Source organism: Oncorhynchus tshawytscha, linkage group LG07 (assembly GCF_018296145.1).
Source record: "Oncorhynchus tshawytscha isolate Ot180627B linkage group LG07, Otsh_v2.0, whole genome shotgun sequence".
Classification (NCBI taxonomy): Eukaryota; Metazoa; Chordata; class Actinopteri; order Salmoniformes; family Salmonidae; genus Oncorhynchus; species Oncorhynchus tshawytscha.
The window spans coordinates 7,913,419-7,934,897 of NC_056435.1; the positions used below are offsets into that span (position 1 = coordinate 7,913,419).

General features: G+C 44.8%; 1 protein-coding gene across 6 annotated transcripts in view; it reads right to left on the bottom strand.

The window, feature by feature from the left end:
- LOC112255162 (nck-associated protein 5) overlaps positions 1-21,479 on the bottom strand; it is a 175,752-nt gene that overhangs the window by 105,632 nt on the left and 48,641 nt on the right. For 4 of the 6 annotated variants that reach the window (XR_006083685.1, XM_042323988.1, XM_042323989.1 and 1 more), the window contains exon 3: positions 13,335-13,408. Coding sequence is in view for 3 of the 6 variants with exons in the window: in XM_042323988.1 (XP_042179922.1) it covers positions 13,335-13,408 (74 nt within the window). In the remaining 3 variants the exon portion in view is untranslated. Of the gene's footprint in view, position 1; positions 53-222; positions 659-13,334; positions 13,409-21,479 lie in introns of those variants that run through there. The other 2 variants (XM_042323990.1, XM_042323991.1) reach the window with 2 other exon arrangements.

Below are 21,479 nucleotides of genomic sequence, written 5' to 3' on the forward strand. Positions count from 1 at the left end.
CCTGGTCGCGTAGAAGCCTATGCACCTGATACAGAAGCGTGATGCCCCCAGTCCACAAAATCGGAGAGAAAATATTGCTGAAGTCCCATGTCTTAAAGGGACATCTCCTGTCTTAAAGGGACATCACCACTCTTAAAGGGACATCTCCACCCTTAAAGGGACATCTCCTGTCTTAAAAGGAAAAGAGTGGCGGTGTTATGAGCGTCTAGGTGTTCTCCTTACCATGCCTGAGGTGATGCATCCTGGTGTTCGGTCTTCAGCTGACTCACATGGTAATCCTGCTGCACGCTGCACTGCACAGCAGCTGCTGCAAGCCACTGATCCCACCCACGATAAAGTTTACATCCACAATGCAGCCCTCTGCTCGGTGTGACAACTGAGCAGAACAGCGATCGCCCTCTCTCTCTCTCACTCTCTCTCTCTCTGAGCCTCTCTCTTTCTATTGCACTCCCTCTTTCTCTCTCTCTGACTTGCTCTACACACAATCTCTGCCTGTCCTCACTCACACACACTGTGTGTGTTTCTATCACTCTGCCTCTCTCGTTCTCTCAATCTCCCTCTGACAACATGCACACTGCTGCCTCTCAACGCCGTTTCTCACTTTCTCCTCTGTCTCTCTCCCTCTCTGCCCCTCTCTCGCTCGCACTCGCGTTACATACTCTGCCGCTCTCACACAGTCTCTCTTTCTCTCTCTGTCTCACTCTCGAGGTCCCTCCTCTTTCTGTGCCTCAGCGCTCCTCTCCTGCTCAAGCTACAGGACGTTTAACATGTGTTGGGGGGTGGTGGGGTGTAGGAAGGGGTGAGATGGCTGCTGGCTCTGAAGGTGCCACTTTCCTCTGGGGAGATGAAGGGGGATGAAGGGGGTGAGGAGATGGGGAAGGGGTAGGTGACAGCAGTGAGGGGGGCGGGGGGGTTCAGGGACGTGAGTGGAGTTCGGCTTGAGATGTTTCTGACTGAGCTCTTTTCAGAGAGAGAGAGAGAGAGAGAGAGAGAGAGAGAGAGAGAGAGAGAGAGAGAGAGAGAGAGAGAGAGAGAGAGAGAGAGAGAGAGAGAGAGAGAGAGAGAGAGAGAGAGAGAGAGAGAGAGAGAGAGAGAGAGAGAGAGAGAGAGAGAGAGAGAGAGAGAGAGAGAGAGAGAGAGAGAGAGAGAGAGAGAGAGAGAGAGAGAGAGAGAGAGAGAGAGAGAGAGAGAGAGAGAGAGAGAGAGAGAGAGAGAGGCCTGGCTGCTTGGGACACACTCCAGCCCATCTGCCGCAATCACAATCAGTCTCAGCTGAATGGCTGTGACAAACCAAAGCCCCGAGCCTCTCGATCAGGACGCCTACGAGGGTAGATGGGGGAGAAATGGGGGAGAAGTGGAGAGGAAGGGGGAGGGGACCCCTCTCCATTGTCTCCCCCCTCCAGTGTGAAAAGGGGGAAGACACTGGAGGGGTGAAAGGGAAATTGAAAGGGTCCCGGCAGGCGAAAGCAGTCCTTGTTAAAATAAAGAGGAAGAGAAAGGAAGAGCTACTCCCAGCCTAGCCAATCATGGTCCCTCTGCCCAACATTCACTAGTCGCTAATGTCGCTAAATGAACAATTACGCTAAACACATGAACAATTAGTAGCACCACAACCAAAGGGGACAGAAGCGGATGCCTCCTAGCTAAATTTATGACAAATGAAAGTTGTAGTTGGGTGAAAAATAAACATGCACATACCACCGCATTTTGGGTCATAGAAAGTTAGGAGTTAATTAGATGAGGGTAAAAAACTAGAAACGCGCACATTGCAGTGAGAACACGCAGGATCTGAAAGCCAACATTTGAACCGGTTAGATGATGCAACATCAGCTGGAAAGTTTGTGTGGTGATTGTAAAATCTTGGCGTGTCAAGACTACACATTTTCATTACTGGATCATTGTGTCCCATAAAATTGACAGTGAGAAACCTATTCATCATAATAACAGGGAAGATTGACGACGGCTAATTATACTGAATATGACCAAAGTGTCACGCATCAAGCTTTATTGCATTTATCATAAGTTGCAGATGTGTCACACACACACACACACACACACACACAATATGAATATGTGGTGAGGGTCTAATTTGATTTCTAGAGCAGGTGGTCATCAATTTGGTCCCATTGTCCTGTTTAGATAAAAAAAAGATAAATGGACTCAGAAGTCAACAGGAACGGATACATAATCAAGAAATATTGAGGAGTCGCCCCCACTTTAATTCAATAAACTGCACGCCCCCCAACGTTGAGCGATGGCCAAGTCTACAACGGGATCCAAAATGGACACACAGAAACACAGCTTGTCTGTAGTGAGACAGAAACCAGCAGACCAAGCCAAGTCATTCATAGCAGAGTCCGATCCCCCCGAAACAGGAAGCTCTGTTTGTTTGGACTTCCACCACATGGACATTGTATTAGAAGAGTCACAACATGTCCAGGGGTGAGTGAGTGTGTGTGTGTGTGTGTGTGTGTGTGTGTGTGTGTGTGTGTGTGTGTGTGTGTGTGTGTGTGTGTGTGTGTGTGTGTGTGTGTGTGTGTGTGTGTGTGTGTGTGTGTGTGTGTGTGTGTGTGTGTAAATGTCTTCACCCCTTAATCTTCAGGGCCTCAAACACTTTTTACCACATCTTATTGGCTCAGACATACACAACGTCCAAGCATTTCTATACATGTCTGAATGTCTGAACACCAAATGAGGTACGCTAAAGTCTAAATACCCTTTTGAAGCTACCTCAGAAGTGTTTATAGCATATTTTTAGTTGTCAACAGACTACCCCCTTGGGCTGTTTGCATGTTGAGACGAGCGATGGGAATGCCATAGTGTGACATGGGTGTTTATTTACCCAAACCACACACAGGCTATCCCGCTCGGGCTCCACTGCTCTCAACCACCGCCCGAGACAGAAGTCAGACTATGCAAATCATCTGAGCTGTGTTCGTCCACTTTGGATCGGCCCCACCGGCCGCAAACTGGAACAGCCGTTTAACATTTTGTTGGGGGCCAGATTGAATGTGTCACACGATGAGTGCGATCTGTGATAATGTGCCTCTGTCATGTTCCATTAAGCAAGGGAATGGGTTGGCGTGATATGCTGGGGGTGCAGGTTTGTCTGCGACACCCTTCCTAGCCTGACTGTGCTACTGAAGGGAATGGGGGTAGGTAGCCCAAGATGTACTCTTAAGGAGCCTACCGTTGCTCCTTAAGGTCCAAGGACCTTATATGTTATTTTCAGAGGGAGAAGTCAGCCAAATACTCCATCTAAACGGGAATCGATTCTCAATGGGATTACGGTTCTAGAAACATAAATCCCTCTACTTTCATATCACATCAAAATCATTTCACAAAAGCAAAATCTACACTGTAAAATATACACTGTAAAATCTACACTGTAAAATCTACATTGTAAAATCTACACTGCAAAATCTACACTGTAAAATCTACACTGTAAAATCGAAACTCTACACTGTTTTAACCGGCCTTGTCACAGTTGCAGCCGACAGTATTTTTCCGTGACAACACATTTCTGGTGGCCCTCTTCTGTTCCACACAGGGGATCAGAACATGCTAGATGTAGATAGCTAAGGTTGTCCCTTGGTCTTCCGGTTGGTTTCCGTAAACACGAGCTTTAACCTGGACCCATACAGGTGTGTATCAAGTGATTTATCGCCAATATGAAAGGTACGGTCCTTATGCTTCCAAAACCGTAACGTAAGCAATGTGTGTTATTGTTCAGACCGAGCATCACGGTTCTTAAACAAAACCCCCCGTTACAGAAGAGTCCTTCGTACAATGACACTTCAAATCAAATCAAATTGTATTTGTCACATACACATCGTTAGCAGATATTAATAGTGTAGCGAAATGCTTGTGCTTCTAGTTCCGACAGTGAGGTAATATCTAACAAGTAATCTAACAATTCCCAACAACTACCGAATACACACAAATCGAAAGGGGTGAATGAGAATATGTACATGTACGTATATGGATGAGCGATGGCCGAGCTGCATAGGCAAGGTGCTATAGATGGTATAAAATACAGTATATATATATATGTGATATGAATAATGTAAGATATGTAAACATTATTAAAGTGGCATTATTTGGAGTGCATTGTATAAAGTGAAGAGTGATCCATTTATTAAAGTGGCCAGTGATTGGGTCTCAATGTAGGCAGCAGCCTCTCTGAGTTAGTGACTGCTGTTTAGCAGTCTGATGGCCTTGAGAGAGAAGCTGTTTTTCAGTCTCTCGGTCCCAGCTTTGATGCACCTGTACTGAACTCGCCTTCTGGATGGTAGCGATGTGAACAGGCAGTGGTTTGGATGGTTGATGTCCTTGATTATCTTTTTGGCCTTCCTGTGACATCGGGTGCTGTAGGTGTCATGGAGGGCAGGTAGTTTGCCCCCGGTGATGCGTTGTACAGACCGCACCACCCTCTGGAGAGCCTTGCGGTTGAGGGCGGTGCAGTTGCCGTATCAGGCTGTGATACAGCCCAAAAGGATGCTCTCGATTGTGGATCTGTAAAAGTTTGTCAGGGTTTTGGGTGACAAACCAAATTTCTTCAGCCTGCTGAGGTTGAAGAGGCTCTGTTGCGCCTTCTTCACAACACTGTCTATGTGAGTGGACCATTTCAGTTTGTCTGTGATGTGTACGCCGAGGAACTTAAAACTTTCCACCTTCTCCTCTGCTGTCCCTTCAATGTGGATAGGGGGGTGCTCCCTCTGCTGTTTCCTGAAGTCCAAAATCATCTCCTTTGTTTTGTTATCATTGAGTGAGAGGTTGTTTTCCTGACACCACACTCTGAGTACCCTCACCTCCTCCCTGTAGGCCGTCTTGTCGTTGTTGGTAATCAAGCCCACTACTGTTGTGTCGTCTGCAAACTTGATGATTTTGTTGAAGGTGTGCATGGCCACACAGTCGTGGGTGAACAGGGAGTACAGGAGGGGGCTGAACACACACCCTTGTGGGGCCCCAGTGTTAGGGTCAGTGAAGTTGATATGTTGTTTCCTACCTTCACCACCTGGGGACAGCCCGTCAGACAGTCCAGGACCTAATTGCACAGGGCGGGGTTGAGACCCAGGACCTCCAGCTTGATGATGAACTTGGAGGGTACTATGGTGTTGAATGCTGAGCTGTAGTCAATGAACAGCATTCTTACATAGGTATTCCTTTTGTCCAGATGCAATAGGGCAGTGTGCAGTGTGATGCCGATTGTGTCGTCTGTGGACCTGTGGTGGCGGTATGCAAACTGAAGTCGGTCTAGGGTGGCCGGTAAGGTGGAGGTGATATGATCCTTGACCAGTCTCTCAAAGCACTTCATGATGACAGAAGTAGTCATTTAGTCATTTAGTTCAGTTATCTTTGCATTCTTGGGTAGAGGAATAATGGTAGCTATTTTGAATCAAGTTGGGACAACAGACTGGGATAGGGAGCGATTGAATATATCCGTAAACACACCAGCCAGCTGGACTGCGCATGCTCTGAGGACCCTGCTAGGGATGTCGTCTGGGCCAGCAGCCTTGCGAGGGTTAACACGTTTAAATGTTTTACTCACATCAGCCACGGAGAATAAGGAATGCAGGGGTGCAGTCCTTGTTAGCAGGCCGCAATGGTGGCCCTGTATTATCCTCAAAGCTGGCAAAGAAGGTGTGAAAGCGAAACTGGAAGCGAAACATCAGTGTCAGTGACGTGGTTGAATTTCTTTTTGTAGTCCGTGATTTCCTGTAGACACTGCCACATACATCTGATGTCTGAGCCGTTGAATTGCGACTCCACCTTGTCCCTGTACTGGCATTTCGCTTGTTTTATTGCCTTGCATGGGGAATAGCTACACTGTTTATATTCAGACATATTCCCAGACACCTTTCCATGGTAAAATGCAGTGGATCGCGCTTTCAGTTTTGCACGAATGCCGCCATCTGGTTAGGGTAGGTTTTAATAGTCACAGGGGGTACAACATCTCCAATGCACTTCTTTATAAACGTACTCACCGTGTCAGCGTAAAGGTCGATGTTGTTCTCTGAGGCTGACCGGAACATATTTCAGTCCTCGTGATCAAAACAATCTTGAAGCGTGGCTTACGATTGGTTGCACCAGCGATGAATGGTTCTTGTCACTGGTATACCCTGTTTGAGTTTCTGCCTATAAGACGGAAGGAGCAAGATGGTGTCGTGGTCGGATTTGCCGAACGGAGGGCGTGGTAGGGCTTTGTATGCATGCGGAAGTTAGAGTAGCAGTGGTCGAGGGTATTGCTCATGCACGTTGCGCAATCAATATGCTGGAAGAATTTAGGTAGACTTGTTCTCAAATTTTCTAGGTTAAAATCCCCAGCTACAATAAACACAGCTTCAGGATATATGGTTTCCAGTTTGCATATCGTCCAGTGAAGTTCCTCGATGGCCATCTTGGTGTCTGCTTGAGGGGGAATGTACACAGGTGTGACTATAACTGACGAGAATTCTCTTGGCAGGTGAAATGGCCAGCACTTGACTGTAAGGAATTCTAGATCGGGTGAGCAGAAGAACTTGAGTTCCTGTATGTTGTTATGATTACACCATGAGTCGTTACACTTCTGTGTAATGCAATGGCTATGGCTAGCCAGGGCTATGCAAGGGCTATGGCTAGGGGGGAGCATGACATGCGGGGGATGTACGTTTGGATTAAACACCATATTTTCACTACTCTAAACACAACAATGATTTGCCTGGTCCCAGATCAGTCCTGTATAGCCAATTCCTACGGTCATTGGCATGCCAAATTGACCAGACAGCACAAACTGATCTGTGACCAGTAGGTTGACCAATGATTACTATGCTGACACAAAATAATATATATATAATCAAATTTAATAATATATGCCATTTGGCAGACACTTTTATCCAAAGCGACTTACAGTCATGTGTGCATATATTTTAAGTATTGGTGGTCCCAGTAATCGAACTCACTACCCTGGCGTCATAAGCACCATGTTCTACCACATGAGCTAAAAAGGACCACAAAACCTACAGCATATACAATGTTATAAAGCAATAAATACTGTAATACAATCCGTACTGAAATCATACAGCAAGGTTTAATTCATTAACAGCACCCAAACCCAATACATGTTGACTGAGTCAGTCTGGTATTTGGCTGGAGGTGAACAGCACAGATGCAGCCACTGTGACTTCCAGAATCATACTGCGCCCAAACCTGCACATCCTCTATCTCGCCACACATCTCAATACAAAGATGTTCCAAACGGTTAAAAGCGACCGTGTTAGTCAAAACAACTGCATGCTTTGGTGAATACGTACAAAAGAGCAAAAAACATTGTTAAGCCTACTAGCTCACCTTGATAATAAAGCCAAGGAACTCCACTCAAAGACTCAAAACATCACAGGAAATAATCGCTCACCTAATATACTGTACTAACAAAGACTCAAAGCATCACAACTGTAGATGCCACCCATTTTTCTCAAAATAGAACAACATAGCGACTCAAGCGCTGTGATGTGTGTATGTGGTGCTATAGTTAGCATGGCGGGCATCATGAGATTTATGATGTGGAAGCCATCGGGTTGGTTGGGTAAATAGCAGTGTTCATTAGTAATTACACAACGCCACAGTGACCACTCTTCTTCACCAGGTCTGATTTTCCACAAGAACAGTCCTAATACCTCCACTCAATAGACCTACAGTACTGTAAGCAGCACAACAAAAAGTCCCTTTATTATAATGTTGTATAATATTGTTTATTTATTCAACCTATTTAACCAGGAAAGACCCCTGAGGTTAGAACAGATTTTACAGAGCCCTTCTTTGTGTAGCCTACCATTGACCTCGGTCATGTAAGAATTGAACACAAGCACACAAACACTCATCTTAAGTAACAGGATGCTTTCAAATTCAAAATGGCCACTACTGTAGATGACCACTTAGCTTATGATTGACCTTGAGTATATCATAAAGAGACACGCATGGCCCAACAAGGACGCTTCTGTGGTAGTATGTGGTCTGAATGGTGGGGGTGGCGAATGGATAAAGGACCGGCATAACATTTCAGTCACTAGCCTAAGTGCTTTCTTCTCCACTGTACAATGGCACAGAGATATTACGGCGAGTTAAGACGACGCGACCTTGAGAACGTATCAATAAAAAACTTCATTAACCCGTTCGATTAACCTCTTTCCTCTCATAAGCGCCATAAAACTGATGCATGTTTTTAGCCAGGCCTGGCCATACTGATAAATCACGGGAGACCCGCAGGGCTCTTACATTTGGCCTACAGTTAAGCCTGGTTAAACCAGACTGAATGCGGCGTTCAACTGTGATCACCGGTGAATGCAGCGTCTCCGTTTGGTTTAACCAGGCTATCTTACAGGAGCCACAGACATAAACAGCACAGGACCAGACTGGGTTGATGTTAGTGGTTGGAGATCCATATAATGCACTGTGGCAGTCATGGCCGACTTGTGTTATGGGCCAACAACAGTGTCAGGCTTGCACTAATTGGCCGAAGTGATTTCATCATCTGGTCTATTTATATGAGTTAAGCTTCAATTGATAGATAGTACAGTCCAGTATTGACCAACAAGATGCACAACAGTGAGCACAGCTCTCCACGGTGCTCTGATTAAAGACTAAGCTCAGCAGCTAAGTGTAAGCTAAGCTAAGGCTAAGCTAAGACTAAGCTTAGACTAAGCTAAAGTTAGCTTTATGCTAATAAAAGATGGAATGTAGGCTAAAAGCACATGGTGCACGTTTCCACAAGCATTGTTCAGTTCCCTGTTCAGAGTGAACTCTTGCGTAGCTCAAAGTACACTATTTTCATCAGGACACACGTGTAAGAGCTTGATAGTAACATAACCGCTGATTACTAAAATAAACATATTTAACCGAATCCCATCAAATACAAACATTCATTTGATGAGAGTTTGCTGAGGGAAAAAGGGGGGGGGGGGATCTCTCTGCAGAACATTTGTATAGAAAACCAATGGATTAATTTATCTCCAAATATCGTGGGGGAACTGACCTCTAATCAATGAATTAGGCTAAGTCTCTCACTCACAGGAGGGCACATAAATACACAATTGACCGTATTAGGTCTCTGGTGGGGGGCTTAGCATTATCAAATTAAAGTGTTAGACTGGTCAACTTATCCAATTACAGTTGTCAAATGCATGGTCTTCACCCAAGTGCGACGGCTGCAGAACAGAGCCTCGGGGGGGCATACCAAGATGAGGGCAGATGAGGGCATACTATCCTCATCATCTGGAGAGGGAGAGAGGGAGAGCAGGAGAGAGGGAGAGAGGGAGAGACATAGAGAGTGAGAGAGGGGGAGAGAGGGAGAGATGGAGAGAGGGCCGCACACTTCCACACAGGATTACAGCGGCGGTGGAGGCACAGAGGCGTCTTTGAGATCGAGACATGCCTTGTAGTAACATCAGTAAGCCACACAGCCACAGTCACAAGCCGTTAACATCAGCGTAGGAAAAGCCTCCTCCGTTGGCGTGCTATCATAATAGTGGATGAAAACACACAAACATAAACATGAACACACGTGCACACACACACACACACACACGGGCTCGCTTTCAATTCAAGTGTCCCTCAGTCTGCGCCCAAAATGGAACTCGATAAAGATGTATTTAATCATATACTAAACTATGAACTGTTTTTGATGATCATAATGCTGCATTAGGGTCTTCAACTGAGACGCTGCAATTTCATGAAGGGAGGGATTATTGCCAAAATAAATTAGAGGGAATTCAGAAGGAAAATAAGTCCATTTACTATGTATGAAATCCCATTTGCAAGCTAAACTGGTAAATGAACACACTGCTCTGGTGGCTATAATTCACCATCTAAGCATAATCCAGTACTGGTGAGTAGTGGCAATGTCCTGATCAGGCAAGGACACACACAGACAAATGAAGGACAGCTATGGGAATACAGTATACATTTATGGCTGAACGTTAGAGAACGACAAAGAGTTGCTTTCCACTACATTTACACCCAAAGAGAAATACATCCAAACAAAGATATTTTAAAATGGACAGATAATCTATCAAAACCAACTGCCAGACCTCCCACTTCCCTCAAATTTGGAGGGATAATTCCTCTCTAAAGATGATAAATAGTTTATTGATTAGCAGATGTCCTGGCTAATGTCCATTCAGGAAGGGCTGCAGATGCCCGACTTGCCGGTCCTCATAGCCTAAGAGACGATCCTCCATACATCTCCAGCAGTGTACCCATTCTCCCCTGCTCCCCACCCCACCTCCCTGCTACCCTGAGTCCCTGAGTCCTCCAAGGTGTGGAGGGGTCACAGACAAACAAAGACGCACACCATCTGCTAAGGGTAAGGCCAGGTGAGACCAGCTTTGGCCACTTGGCTAATCAACGGACAGCGTTCTACATCAAATGTTGGCACAGATACCCAAAGGAAAGGTCAATAGAGACTTAGTATGGAATGAAAAACACTTTCATTACATAAGATAAGACCACAAGCAATCCCAACGCAGACACGTGGACAGAGTTCAAGAAGGAGGAGATGAAGGGGAAAAGGAGGAATTGGCAGAAAGAGGGAACAAAAACTAATCTGCATTGTTTTAATCCAAGGCCAAGGAAGATTATATATTTCTGTTCCCTCGACGCAGCAGCTTTTCAGACAGGGCACGTGACCTTCCACCCAGCCAGTCATGCTTTTTAGTGTCCTAAAGCAGCATCCATATGTCCTCATCCAAATCACGCCTGCTCCCATTCAATAGCTCACTGTCTAAACAGAGAGCTAGCTGTCACTCACTTCACTTTCACCACATTCCCACTCTACTTTCATGTAGAGATAGATGTACATAACATAGACTTAATATTGTTGTTTGGCCAAATACATCTACTGTGAATCCATCTTTCGGCCAATAATTTCCACATACAATCAACCTATGTGTGATACGTTCAGAGAGAATCAGATATAACCGTAACAACCATAAGGAAAGCGTACATGATGCATCAGGACATGTCTCGTCTTGTTTGGAGGTTTTAAATATGATGTTGACACAGGGCTGTGGAGCCTTTGTTTGTGTTTGTCATGGACGTCATCAGAGTTAATGAAATAATGAGCGATGCCGCGACAGTACCCCACTGTGGTTTTGTTGTGCTCCTTGTGTGTATTGCTGTGTGTGTGTGTGTGTGTGTGTGTGTGTGTGTGTGTGTGTGTGTGTGTGTGTGTGTGTGTGTGTGTGTGTGTGTGTGTGTGTGTGTGTGTGTGTGTGTGTGTGTGTGTGTGATGGAGAGTGTTGTGGAAAGGAGTGGATACAAGGAGGACTATATTATGGAACAGATGGGTTTTACATATGATGAGAACACTGGCAAAAGCTGTGTTTTTGGAGTGAGCTTTCTTGTATTCGTTGGCAGACATTTTCATATATTTTTTTGATTTGTGATCTGTTTTTATTTAGCCTGCAATTACAATACATAGCAATGGCGAAATTGTGGTGTAGATATTGGGGTGGTCGAACAGTAGAAAGGGGTCCGGGGCTCCTCCCCCGGAATTTCTTTTGACATTTTAAAATGCATTTCCTGCAATTCATACACAGTTTGATATGACTTATTATGCCTCTCTTCAGGAGTATTTTTAGGGGTATATGGAGGGGTATTTTGAGGGGTATATGGAGGGGTATTTTGAGGGGTATATGGAGGGGTATTTTGAGGGGTATATGGAGGGGTATTTTGAGGGGTATATGGAGGGGTATATGGAGGGGTATATGGAGGGGTATTTTGAAAACACAGTACAAGTGGAAGTATAAGTGGAACAGAGCATCAAATCAAATCAAAGTTTATTGGTCTGATAAACAGTTTAGCAGATGTTGTAGAGGGTGCAGCGAAATGCTTGTTTTACTAGCTCTTAACAGTGTAGTAAAAATATCAAACAAAGGGCATTTACAGTATGGCACGTAATATTGACACCAGGTACAATATCCTACGTCTGTTTAATACTAATTTATAATGTGATAGACTGTATAAATAAATGTTTGCATTGGGTCAGTAGGACACAGAAATAACAAGCACTCAATTAGTGAAATCCAATTCGTTCTCTCTCCATCTTCTTGATGGATTGATTGCCTCCATATTCCCGGGAAAAAAAGAGGAATACAATGTAAGTCCTCTCGATAATGTAGCCGTAAGACACAGCATAATAAAGGGAAGGAGGCGTGCCTGTCTTTATCAGTCCTGAGTTTCTGCTTCAGCCCAACAAAAGAATGTGTGGAGTCATTTATCACTGTCACTAACACTATCAAGCAACATCCGAAGAAAAGCGTCACAATCCCTAGGATCTGGTCTGTCAGGTCTGTCAGCGTAGCTGTCTCTTCCAAGGAGGTTTATTACCATGAATTTGAATATTGTAATTATACGTAAGTCAGTTTAAAGTATTTGTAGGTAAGTGATTATCTATATGAGCTACTGGAAGAAATGTTGAATAGACTAAATTATCATTATTGAATTAGAACATCATTCAGTTTTACGTGCAGAAAAAAATTACGCAAACACACAAATTAAAACTCCTGAGCAAAACTAAACAATGATCACGAAAACCTTAGGGTCAGCCACCCTAGCTATTGCCCCCACTGTCCCCAATGTCCCTCCAGGTCTAAGCAAGTTCGTGGATTCCAAACAGCCCCTAGTGAGAAGACCCCAACAACTCCCATGGGCCAGTCCACACAATAACAACCAGGCCCCTCTAAACCTGTTATTAGGTCACTTTCCTGGTCAAAAGAGGAAGAGTCTCCTCTTCTAAATTAGTGTGAGTGAGACTGTGGACAAGACAATCATTCTTTTACACACCACTTCCTTACCCTTCTATTGAAAGCCAGCCTGCCGTAGCAAAGGCCCTGGTCAGTGGTCAACCTCTAACCCCCACCATCCACCCTGGGTCCACTCAGAGACCCCTCTCCCAGGCCTCCCTGCTCGCTCAAGGGGAAAATTGTTCCTGGATGGGGGGAAATCAGCTCTTTTGACATGGAGAGTCAAGGGTCTAAGGATAGGTTTGAGGGCCAAGGTCATGAGTTTGGCCTCTCCACATCCCCATTGTCTCCATGAGAAATGTCCCCAGCCAACCCCAAAACTGAAATGGACTGAACGTACGCCTTTGTCTTTCCCCACCTTCAGCAACCTTGTCCTCACCATCACTTCACAATAGCATTTTCTCACCAAGACTACACACAAAGCACTGTGTCAGCTTCCCAAACTTAACAACATTGTTCGGCTGGTTCTCATTGAGAGTAGATTGCATTCAGCTGTTGATATTTATTGGCAAACAGCAGCAGCTGTCACAGCGCAGATCGAGGATCCTCCCTTACCTTCGGACATTCCTCCGCTCTTCGTCCAGCTGTTTGAGTAGCTCCTCGATGCACTTGTTGGCATCCATGTACCCCTGTAAACAACAGGTGGAGATGAGTGTCAAAGATGGATTCCAAAGATGGATTCCATGGATGAAAAATATCAGTAATATCAAGAACAGCCCAACAATCCTACACTACCTTGATTATTATGAAGTTCAGGGGTCGGTTTCCCAGATTAGCCTAGTCCTGAAGTTTAAAAAAATATATATATATATATTTCAATGGAGATTCTCTTGTGTTTATCAACAGCAGTGATAAACCACAAAAAAAGGCACAAGTCCATACAGAAGCCTACATGGAGTATGAAAATACAGACCAAAACCATATTGTGTATTTGTCCAGCCGGTGCCTTGTTTCCACACACTGCTCTTCCAAGTGTGAAGAGGAACACTGAGGCAGAACTGGACTGTGTTTCAAAAAAGGTGTGATTCCTTCATAGGGTCAATACTTTTTGGGGTGTTTGTTTTCAGGGAGCTAGGGAAGAGTGTAACTCCAGAAGCACCGCTGGGTAACTTCGCCTGGCTGGCCCTGAGTGCAGGCGGCCAGCTGTGTAGTGTCAAGAGGGAATACCTTCACACACATATACTCCACACACACACACACTCCCAAAGTGTGCTATTGAATTACAGCACGGGCCAAATGAGCAGAGACCCGGGAACAGTATGGAAAAACAGATGTCCAGCTTATTTGACTTTGCCCTAATGATGTGCTCGTCTATGCCATGCCTGTATAGTGAGCATAAGACAGTAGTGTAGAAGATATTGGCCACCTAGCCATAATATTCCACCCAGCTGTTCTTTGGAGACGCATGCAGTGACTGTGTCAGTGGTTGGCTATATAGGAACTACCTGTAGTGGCTTCTTTATCCTTTGGTCGTGGTTGTGGCTAGCTTGAATGAATTACTGGTATTGGTGATGCCTCTCTTGGGTAAAGCGTTATCTCGCGGCCACAGACGCCCTCCATTGATTTTTAGACCGCCGTCGTGTGCTGTTCACGTATAATTGAATCATGGGGAATTCCTCTGAGAGATGACCCAGCTGAGTACCGTTTAGACTCGTCCCATGAGCATATTGCCCGTGCTAGACAGACTTAATAGTGTAAATATACTGTGTGTATCCAGAGCTGGGAAAATATGATGGTACAGACTGTATACATTATATGGTACAACCTACATTGAGGAACACTGTAATGGTCTTTCTTAAGCTGAAAATAGAGAGAACCCCTTATCGTCAGACATTGGAACTGGGATGTGTTCACAGTAGCTCTTAAGAGCACGCTTCTCAGAAGGCAACCGTATGGCTGGTTCCAGAGCAATTATCACACTTCAGGACTGACCTGAGGCCAGCCACTGCAGGTGCCCACCGTCTCCAGTATGCCCCCGTGCCAACTGAAGATGGCACAAGCCCAGACCTCCAGCCAAAGTCGCTAGGCAAGGGCATACTAAGTGACCAATGATCATCAAGGGCAGGGACAGAAGCCAGAAGAACATGGCGATGGCCAGGTGACAATGTGTTATCTTGTCGTTCATACGAAAGGATATCCAAATAACCTGATGAAATCATCTTATTTTCACTTTCTTCATCATTTGCTTGTGACCTATAAGAAAAACGGTTAAGTGCACATACGTGAAGTTACTAGTCCTCGTATAGTATCTGAACGGAATATTTCAAAGTGTTGGTGCTGCTTATCAGTGGTGTCCCCAAGGCCATCTGGAAGTCATAAGGTGCCACTACACCCAGCAGAGATGCCAGTCACACTAAACCCACTGACTGTCATCAGGACCAAATAAAGTTGCCTCCCGAGTGGTGCAGCGGTCTAAGGCACTGTAGTGCTTGAGGCATCACTACAGTTCCGGATTCGAGCCTGGCTGGCTTCCGGGTTAAGCGACTCAGGGTTGCTTACAGTATCAGAGTGATAGGATAGGAACATGGGAGAATGATCTGAGTAGCGTCCAAATGAACAAGGTCATGTACAAGTTTAGTTAACAAAAGTTGCTAAACCTCAACTATAGTGTATCTAGCTCTATCAAATAAGAACAGAAAGAAGTTGTCATACAGAGGAATTGTCAGGAGAAAATATCTGTTGTTAGAGACCATTGGCCACATAGTCTCGTAGGTCCAAATGCTAACTTGAGATCCCCAATGATTTAAGCAAAGGTCCACGTTAAAGCAGATCTCAAGTTAGGATTCAGCCCGGTAATGGTTTTCCCTGTCTCTCAGGGAGATCTACCCATCACCAGAGTGCCATGTCACAAAAAGATTTACACCCCACATCAAACGTTAAGCGCAGCTAGCTAAGTCTCTGTTGTCATCGCGGAAACCTCTGCTAATGATAGGGTTCTGGCGTAATCCTCCGCATACATGAAGGCATGCAAAGAATGTGCAGTGGCCTGTCGTAATGTCAAATGGAGGGTATGTAGACCCGGCGATTGAAGGCCTGACTCGTATATGTTATGCGGAGCACACTGCCGTGTATTACATTACGTCTTTGGTGGGGCATTACTCCTGACATTTTTACTGTGTGTGCAAAAGCTGCAGGGTTCCCACAGGGGCCCGTGCACCTACACTGGGAGAGAGAAAATGATGGACCTTTGCCTCAAACTTTATCGAACGCATATTTCGCAAAGTACACTTGGAGTGCGATACAGACCAAACGATTCCTTGAGGTGATTGAAGTGTCTAAATAGCACTAACGTTCATAAGGACAGAATAGCACCTTGACAGAAACCGTCGCCATATCACTGGGAGGTTGTAAAACAGTGCCCGGTGCGGCGTGCAAACTCCTCAAACTCCTCCGCAGCAGTATCAAAACTATACCTTCTCTGTCTGCACAAACCTCTAGTCAACAGTCTTGTGAGACTCATTCGTGAAGTGTCTGCAGATCCCAAGGTTAGCAAATCCCTACCAGGCAGAAACCCAAGTTGTTTATAGAGGGTCTAAAAGTCATACGAGCTCACTAACAGGGCGATAAAATGTAAGTAAGTTAGCGATGACGGGGACTGTCTTATTCAATGCAATCATCTGCAAATGTGTCTGATTTTCACGTTATACAGTCCGTTCCTCTGGTTCTCTTTGTTGGATGGACACAAGACAAAGAATGAACCAGCATCCAAATTCCGCATCCAATTTCAACTTCAGTGTAGGAGTCAAGGGGAGAAACAGAGCACTGGGATTTGTTGAGCTGAAATTGGCTGGCGTAGGCATACACTTACACACTGTAGTTTCCTTTGTGCGTTTGTTCATGTTTCTGGTCTATGGCAGCCGATGGCAGTTCCTGTTTACTCTGTATGTGAGAGGGGTTGATAAGAAGGCTAGAGCTGTTTGAGAGAGAGGGCTTCCCCCACTGGGCATGCTGTGAGGCCCATATCCTGCAGCCCTCCAACCGATCATGTGCCTCCTAATCTTTAGGACATTTTAAAATGAGCTTTGTCCCCCACTGCTGCGGCACTCGGAAACTCGGCCAAAAAAGCTTTGCTTTACGCCAGACACACATGCTCACGTGCACGTACGCGCACCCACACGCATATGTGTTTATAAGAAATGGTCCAAGAATTTCAGTAATAAAACATTAGATTCATTATTCATCCATGAGAGCGTTTCGCTCTCCCTCTCCCCCTCTCTCGCTCTCTCTCTGGCAGATCCACACATACTGAAAGGCTGTAAAGGGTGGGATCATATCCCCGTAAACATATGAGTTCCTTTAGGTCTTGGAAAAAGGTCTTCCTTTAGGTCTCTGAGAAAAACTCAAACCCAGCTACATCCCTGACCCAGTTGCAGTATGGGGTCAGTATGTGTTCCAGTCTTCCTTTAAAGTCCTAGCTATCTATAATGTGATTTCCTCCCAACCCCACCTCGGCAGGGTTGTAGATCTGAGACCCAGGCAGCAGGCGAGTGAGAGAGATAAGAAAGCCTGGAGCTGCCCGGTGGCCTCTGGGAGTGAGACCTGTCAGAACAGTCAAAGCCAAGGTCAGGACCTATCTCAACCCCAACCGCCAGCCCCCTCCTCCCCACCTCTCTGGCCGTAAGGCAGGCCGAGACCCGATGACATGGCAGAGTGGCCTAGGGACCCACTTTAGCCAACTGGAAATCTGCTCTATGTAAGACGTTCAAGGGGAGATGGAATGTGGAATTCCCGACTGGCTTATGACAGTCAAAGGTTATGCCTATAGAACGTAACACTTCTTTCTGAGGAAATGTTTATGGCTAGTTGGGAATGAATGATATTACAAACTTTCCTGGGTGTCGACACGTTAGAGCTCATATGGCATAGTCATATGGCCTCATGACTATGACAGCCCTCTGCGCTAAAGCCTAGGCACTGACCCGGGGAGTGAACGCAAGTCTTTATGTCTCAGGCAAAGATTGGCATCAGACCGGCGGTTACACAGATATTGAAACTGCTCATTGTATCCGTCCTTAGCCCTCGCTTGAATCAATTAATGTTATCAGAGGCTTATCTGTAGCACAGCACTGATGACCTTTCCCTCAGAGTCATTACTCAGGTCAAAATGACTTCAACATACCAAATCAATCCTGCCCATCAACCTCCCACCCCCAAAGACTGTGATAGATTAGATCAAATAGCCTGATGTAGGCATGGATCTATGTTATCAAGGGGTTACTATGGTGATTACATGTGATTTGTCATGAGAAGCCATAGAGAGCTGAGTGATCTGGTTTGTAGGCCTTGACGTCAGAAACCAATATGCCGCCAGTACGAAGCTAAATGCTTTCTTCAGAGTTCAGCAGAGGACTAGAGTAATAATAATAATAATAATAACAATACATTACATTTGTAGAGTGCTTTTCATTTACCGACGTAAATCACAAAGTTCTTCACACTGAGAGCAAACATTAAAAGAAAAAAGCTGTATTAAAAGGGCTAAAAACATTCGGAGAGCAACTGACAATTCTATAAACTCTAAAAACATTCGGAGAGTAACTGACAATTCTATAAACTCTAAAAACATTCGGAGAGTAACTGACAATTGTATAAACTCTAAAAACATTCGGAGAGTAACTGACAATTCTATAAACTCTAAAAACATTCGGAGAGGAACTGACAATTCTATAAACTCTAAAAACATTCGGAGAGTAACTGACAATTCTATAAACTCTAAAAACATTCGGAGAGTAACTGACAATTCTATAAACTCTAAAAACATTTGGAGAGGAACTGACAATTCTATAAACTCTAAAAACATTCGGAGAGCAACTGACAATTCTATAAACTCTAAAAACATTCGGAGAGTAACTGACAATTCTATAAACTCTAAAAACATTCGGAGAGTAACTGACAATTCTATAAACTCTAAAAACATTCGGAGAGGAACTGACAATTCTATAAACTCTAAAAACATTCGGAGAGTAACTGACAATTCTATACACTCTAAAAACATTCGGAGAGTAACTGACAATTCTATAAACTCTAAAAACATTCGGAGAGTAACTGACAATTCTATAAACTCTAAAAACATTCGGAGAGGAACTGACAATTCTATAAACTCTAAAAACATTCGGAGAGGAACTGACAATTCTATAAACTCTAAAAACATTCGGAGAGGAACTGACAATTCTATAAACTCTAAAAACATTCGGAGAGTAACTGACAATTCTATAAACTCTAAAAACATTCGGAGAGGAACTGACAATTCTATACACTCTAAAAACATTCGGAGAGGAACTGACAATTCTATACACTCTGAAAACATTCGGAGAGTAACTGACAATTCTATACACTCTAAAAACATATTTAAAAACTGCAGAATACATAGTGGTTTCAAATGGCGTCAGTGTAAAAGACGGAACAGGCTAAACCAGGTAGACAAAGCCTGCAGTGCTAAATTCATCCCTTGCATACCACACCCAAATGGGTCCAGATCTGGGAATATGGATTACCTGATTACACAAAGGAAGCCTGTTCATCCTCTAGGATGGGTTTCAGTTATCTGATGTCCTCTTACAGTACCTTGCCCGTCCTGGTCCCAGCACGCACACACACACGCACACACACACACACACACACACACACACACACACACACACACACACACACACACACACACACACACACACACACACACACACACACACACACACACACACACACACACACACACACACACACACACACACACACACACATATACACACACACACGCACGCATGCATGCGCACACACACACGGACATGCACGCACGCACGCACACATGCACGCACGCACACACACACGCACGCATGCATGCAGGCATGCGCGCACACACATGCACACACACACACACACACACACAAACACACAAACACACACAAACACACCAGACGGACATCAACATCAACACCTCCCCGGGCCGTCAGGAATCTGAATGTGTCAGATTATCTTTCCAAACATTAAGATATATTCAACACTTAAATAGCCCCTGTCTCCTCTCTCCTCCTTCCAACGCCCAGTTGGCTAGTCAAAGAGTGGGTCATTCATTCCTGTGCAGTATGTGGCGGAACAGTAGCCAAGCCTGTTCCCCAAGCAAATCATGCTCAAGAAAATTGAAAAATATAATAAATCCAACCTGACATACCCACTCCATAACACCCCATAGTACAACCTGTGTAGAGATGAAGCCACTATGTCATTTGGAAACTAAACATAGAGCCTCTGTTTGACAGTATCTCAGAAAACATGTGTGGAGGGTAGAACACCTAAAGAATGGGTCTATTAGAAATTAAACTATATATTTCTATATTTAAAAAAATACTGTATATATGTTCAATTCATATGAAAAAGTTCTAAAAGCAGGTAGTGAAATAGGAAAATACACACTGCATTCATACACCATATTGATGTTTAGAACCATGCCATTCATTTTAAAACGGTCACATTAAAAGAGTCCGACAGATCTGTGGCCAGACTTTACAGGCCGACGGTTGCCAGTTGTTACGACCGTCTGGGGACTAATATCCATCCAGGTGTGTTTAGAACAGGAGGGGTGGTGACGGTAATGAAACGGTAACCAGGATATCGCACCCCAGAATAATGCCCCCTCAGCGCCCAGGGACAGAGAGATAGAGAGAGACCGAGGATAGAGGAGAGAGATAGTGGAGAGAGAGAGAGAGAGAGAGAGAGAGAGAGAGAGAGAGAGAGAGAGAGAGAGAGAGAGAGAGAGAGACAGTGAGAGAGGAATGGAGAGAGAGAAGGAGAACGAGAGAAAGAAACACAGTGAGGATAAGCAGAGTTTGTGAGTACAGGTAAGTGAGAGGAGAGAGAGAGAGAGAGAGAGAGAGAGAGAGAGGGAGAACCAGATGTTGATCCACCGGAGGGGATCTCAGCTTCTGTTTGTGCAGGCTTTGACAGGCAGGCACCACACCTAGCCTAGCCATGCACAATTGGCTCTGCCAACATACTAACGAGAGCCGCAGCGATCAGGTGGCCTGGCTACCCCTTAGCTTCATGGGAAATGAGACACATTAGGCACATTCAGCGAGCGGCATTCACTTTCAGTCAGTGTTCTCTTTGCTCAAACAGCAGCCATTCACTGTATATTGCCTCTCACCTTATTGAAGCTGAACATACTGTATATGCTTTGTGTCCTTGTGTATCGGCTAAATTCACACCTTGTCAATGAGGGGTTTGTCGTTCCAGCTCACTGTTTTGGCCAGTGAACGGTGCTGAAAGCATTAGAAAGGTCTAAGCCGGCTAGGCTAGTGTTATCCCCGAGTGAGTCGGCTTAGTGAGATATTTTTGCTCCCACCCAAAACCTATTAAAAAAAGAAAGAAAGAAATCCTCCCCAGTCACATGAAGTTAGTGACTTGTTTTATGACCGCCTCACCTAGCCTGACACCAGTAAAACAGCGAAATCCAAGCGAACGCTTATCATAGTCTTCGCTGCCGACGTTATGGGAGCAACGAATGGAGAGATGCCAGACTTGAGAACACATTCACGGTAAAACAAATGAGCACAGCTTGGTCTCCTCAACGCAAACTCCAGACCCCCGAGAGCATGTTTTTTTTAAATGTATTTTTCTCCATACATATAAATATATATTTCTCCACCATTTGACCTGTCTTGTGTATTATCAATGTAATAAACACCACAGCTTCAGGTTTATTAC